Source organism: Porites lutea, chromosome 3, assembly GCF_958299795.1.
Source record: "Porites lutea chromosome 3, jaPorLute2.1, whole genome shotgun sequence".
NCBI lineage: Eukaryota > Metazoa > Cnidaria > Anthozoa > Scleractinia > Poritidae > Porites > Porites lutea.
This window is the reverse complement of record NC_133203.1, coordinates 24,167,424-24,172,708: the sequence shown is the minus strand read 5'-3', so window position 1 is coordinate 24,172,708 and position 5,285 is coordinate 24,167,424. Positions and strand designations below refer to the sequence as shown.

The following is a 5,285-nucleotide window of genomic DNA, read 5'->3' as shown; positions in this document are numbered from 1 at the left end:
AGCGCGCGTGATAAGAACCGATTTCGAAAACAAAGAAAAGAAAAATAAAACAACGTCTATTTTGAATTTTTTTCTTTTTCGGACTCCGCGCTCGCCGAATAAAACAACCAAACTCGTTCCCAGGGTTCTCTAAAACAACGCCTGTGTACGGGCTATTCTTGTCACTGCACTTATTTTTTTTTACTTTTTTTTTCACTTTTTTTTGTAATAAAATTCAGTTTGAAAATATATAAGAAACTTGTAAGGACTCCCAGGGACTTCTCATTGGAGTGGCCACCGTGACTCAAGAGAGGTTTTCTTTCAAAGACTAAAAAGTTTGAACAATGTTATACAGTAAAAAGAATAGTACCACTCAAAAGTACTGCCAAAGAGTGTTCATTTGAATTGTCATCATGACTATTGGATTTCGTCCACAGACTCAAAGAGTTAAACTACCATGAGAACTTTATTAAGTTTCCGTCTACAAAGTCGTAAGCTAGAATAGCTACATAACGAATCACTAAACGCATCGCTGTTGATTTGTTTAGTAATTCTGTTGAAATACACAGGTGTACCAATACGAGCTAGGAACAAGTGATATTATTCTCACATATGTCAGCTTATATGTTATTTTCTGCCAAAAGAAAATGAAGCTGCCATTATAGACCCGTAGAAAGGTAAACAACCATTTTCGAGCACTTAGTGAAACAATACTAAACACACAAACGCACGTTAAATCAATGTGATTTAGAACAGATGATTAAATAGGTGGTATCAACTTACTAGAGTAATTATGGCAAGTTTAAGAAAAAGACCGTGTCAGTAGAATCAGAAAACAGCAATATTTGATAGCAACGAATACTAACTTCGTAGGCGTTGATGGGTGAGCTTGGTCCTGTTGCGAAAGTCCCGATATTAACAGACACAAAATGCTGTTTTTGTTTATATTCAAGATGGTCAGGTCTCAATGGTTTTACAGATACTATGATTAAACTATCATTTCAAAAAACAAAATAGACTGATTTGTCAGCTAGGACTGGCGATTTTATTCCCTAGATTTTGCATTTGCTCTCATGAACATCCATTGTTTTACGCAATTTGACCTAAGTCCAACAATCGACACCTTTGCACGGAAGCATCCATGATCACGGTCTCCTTCTTGCTAATATCCTAACTGAGTAAACGGCAAATCATGCCCACAGGACTACAGTGTGTGTTTTAATGTATTCAACCATTATGGATATATACACTTTTAAGTCTATCACACTATTTCTTCAATAAAAGCGAAAAAATACTAGCTTCATTTGGCACTGTTATTGGAAATTTGTGCTCAGAATCACAAAACGAAATTTCTGAGGACCTAAAGTCTTGAATTTTTCCGGGCGAGAATGCCTTATACCCCATGTCTTCTAAAGCTCGATTGTCAATCTAGACAAAAATACCACATTAGAAACACCTCTATGCAGTAATGCTGGCTACACCCCTGTCGAGGTGATATTGAACTCGAGAATCAAGAATGTTCTGGGGAGAGACATTGTCAAGACTCCCGAATCAATATCAGAGACTACTAAACGACTTCCTGTTGCCTATGGAAGTATGCCAACAATAAGCAGGTGACCAACGCTTTAAGTTCCTCGTGAACCTTTTCTTTCTTTCTCGAAAATGTTTCTGTTGTAGCTGGACGTTTCTTATTAAACGCGTCACATGAATTTGAACCTTGTAAACGCGTCGATGCGACATGGTGTGTGAACTACGATGATTTGTTGATTATAAAGATTTGCAGCTAAATCATGGCCTTTTATTACTGGTTTTTAGCCGGCGTAATGTTGTCAACAAACTCTTTGAATTTAAAAGAACTCATATGCTGCAGCTAAGAAAGCGTTTGACTTATCCTCTCATAAAAAAAAAATCTTATTAACTTGAAATAAGTAACTAGAACTAACATACGTCGTCCGAGCCCCGGGGGGGGGGGGGGGGCACTTGGGTATTTTCTGGGTGGGTATGTGCCGCCCGGGACTCCAAATTGGCAACCCGTTCTAGAAAAAAATTCCCCTAAAATTGATACCCCGTTCTAGAAATAGGCCAATTTTTTATACCCCGTTCTAGAATTCGCCCTAAAACTAACACCCCGTTCTAGAAATGGGCCAATTTTTTATACTCCGTTCTAGGGTGCAACAAGAGTACAACGGTTTCTGTTAACGCACTGAACCGTATTCTTAAAAGCAATCTGTCCTTGAATGCTTTCAAATGGCTGCTTAAAAAAGGGGAGAGCTTTCGTGCGTTCGAAATATTATACCCCGTTCTAGAAAACGCCTCTGAAATGAATACCCCGTCCTAAACCAGGAGCTTCAAAATCACGACCCCTTTGGGCGGCACATACCCGTATAGGTAATGTATGGGAGTACCCCCCCCCCCCCCCCCGGGGTCCGAGCTTCGTCCTTTCGGATAAAGAATATTTAATCCATCTAATAATGCGTGAAAACGCATTTCACTATCTTGCAATACTTAGTGCCAAACAAACTTCCTCTACTCTAATGGAAGTGTGACGATATGTTTTGCCCTTCCAGCAACAAATCGGGAAATTAAGCGTAAAGAAAATTCGAGCGACTTCGGCGTAAGGACAACAAGGGGGAAAACTAACTCGCAACTCGCTTGGCAAGCGGGAAAGGAACTCGTCACTATTCCAAGGTACCGGATCTGCTACAACTGGAAACAGTACAGGACTCAAGCTTGGACTTCAACAGTTTAATCTTCGGCTCGTTAACGTAACTTGTGCAATCAATTAAATCCGCAATGTAAAATCGACGAGCATATAACTTCGCAATGTAAATCGAAAAACAGGAAAAATCAGTGCTCTATTTATACCAACCGATCAACCCACTACAACATCACAAAACAAAAGGAAAGAAGACTGAATAAAATCAGCTGAACAGCGAAAACAAATCTGGATAAATTCAGTTTAAATCTTCATATGTTAAACTAAATAGCTCAAAATTAAATGTCAGTCAAGCAACTGAATTTAGGAAGTTTACAAAGAAAGCTGTGTAAAATAATTCGAGTTTCCTTTGCTCAGGATCCCTCAAAATGTCAAAACTAAAAACTACGAACGGTTGGTATTGGAACAGACGAAAGGTCTAGTTATTCAGTGACTAAGCTGTATATCTATTTCTAGAAAATTCAATTTTGGAGGTACATATAATATGCGTACAGAAATTTCCTAAGGCACACTGTTCCAGTAATTATATACATGAGTAAACAATCGCGGTTACAATGTTTGCACAGAGAATAAAGATTCCTGTTTGCACAGACTAGAACAAAAACTTATTCAAAACAGTTGAAATCCTATTTTATAATTTTGTAGTCCACGTGCCAAGAAATAAATTGAAAACCCAATGAAATCTACATTTTCCCCCTAACAGAAGGTGAAGGCTTACTTGCACTTCAATAATTAAATTTAATTTGAATTCTCAAAACCCTTCCATTGAAAAGGGCCGATACAGAGACGGTTTAAATTCGGAAGCACGATCTCGGCACGTTTTCTGACATGTACACTGCAGTGTCCACCTAAGTACATAGAGACAGTCAAACCAGATTTATGGGATACCTCATTATTACGGACAGTTTGCTTTGTCCTTAGGGACAGTAAGCCTTACATTTTCTCTAAATTCAACCCGCTGGTTGCGGACACCCTGTTAATACAGACACTCTCTGTTGTCCCCTCAGTGTCCGTATTATCAGGGTAGGACTGTAGGCAACACGACTGTGTCACCGTGTTCTTCACTGCCCGTTTGATTTCTTTCATCTTCCAGCAATAAACTAATGGGTTCAGAGAGGAATTTAGGTATAACAGTGTGACTGAAACAATCCACGCGATATCATTGTCTCTTGTATCACGGGTTAACACGGTCGCTACTATGAATGGAACATAGCAAACAACCATTGTCATCTGAACCCAGGCTATGTTAGAAACGGTTCTCTTGTATCGTTGCATATTTATTGGTGGTAATCCTTCGTTCTGTTGCTCTTGTTGAAGACGGTCTTGCACTCTACCTTGGTGTTGCCGAAGTTTGACAAATATCTTTACGTAGGAAAAGATTGAGGCTACTAACGATAATATTGCCCAGATTATAGCCCCATCTAAAGCAATTTGAAAGCTTACAAAAGAGCCCAGCATTCCGAACAAAATACCAATCAACCAGAAACAAGTAACTACTACAGCAACTCGCTTTAACGTTACAACAATTCTGTATCGCAGACCCAGCGTAAGGGCGAGAAGTCTGTCTAAATTTATAGCGGTCGATGTCAGGACTGATACTCCACACAAAATAAAACTTAAAGAAGCATTTGCCTCGATGAAGTAGAACAAATTTCCAGGGCTAATTATCTTTGTCGCACTATTTAGTATACGGGTGGCAAACAATGGTTGCAGAAAAAGGCCAACGCAAAGATCAGTCACTGAAAGGCATCGAAATAGCAGTTTTGTCGGTGGATGAATAGAAGACACTTTATAAAGAGCCACCAGGATCAGTGTGTTCCCCACGAATGCTGTGATCGAAAAAACAAAATTTAGAGCTGAAAGAAATATAGCTATGCCTGGTGGTAATGAGCTTGTCTGGTTCACCATCATGTCTGGGTCGTCAAAGCTGTTTCCCTTTTTTTTTTTTCGCTAGGTCATCTGTCATGCGGTGAGAAAATTCCGGTTGACACCTTTTCACTGAGCTTATAGCATGAACTTATACTTACATTAAAAATTAATTCGAATAATTATGTTTATCACGTACCTGCTTCGATTTCGTCAGTGTAACTGGTTTTAATTAACAATATTGGTTCATGCGTCAGTTTGCGGATGTCGAGATATTTAGACTGGAAAATCGACCCTAAAAATCGTAATCTGTAAATTGGCCTCCACCGAAGAGTATGTGCGTGCGTGAATTAAAGGCACCTTTTAATTTTGTTTATTTTAGGGGCTGATTGTGATAAGTTCGACAGGTGTGGTGAGGAGTTATGTGACGCGGATTCGGGCAAAAATTCTTCTTGAAGGCTACTACTGTTATCGAACTTTATTCATTATTATTTTTTGCTATAAATATAAGAGTTTAGATCGGTGGGAAAATGTTTTGTAGGTCAGTTTGCCGGATACTTTTTTTCTTAAATGTCTCATGGTCACCCCTTAAAAGGCGAATGGAATGGAATGGAAGCTTTTTAATAAGTATACATGTCAAACTGATGCTTCGCTTTTGGCTTGGTTAAATCTATATATTATTATATGGATTTTATGTATTCAGTGTAACGATAGAACCTTTTTA

General features: G+C 38.7%; 1 protein-coding gene across 1 annotated transcript; it reads right to left on the bottom strand.

The window, feature by feature from the left end:
- Positions 1–3,628: 3,628 nt before the first annotated feature.
- LOC140932011 (uncharacterized) lies at positions 3,629–4,685 on the bottom strand. The gene has a single exon (XM_073381679.1). The coding sequence runs from the start codon at positions 4,604–4,606 to the stop codon at positions 3,629–3,631; it is 978 nt and encodes a 325-aa protein (XP_073237780.1). The 5' UTR covers positions 4,607–4,685.
- Positions 4,686–5,285: the final 600 nt, after the last annotated feature.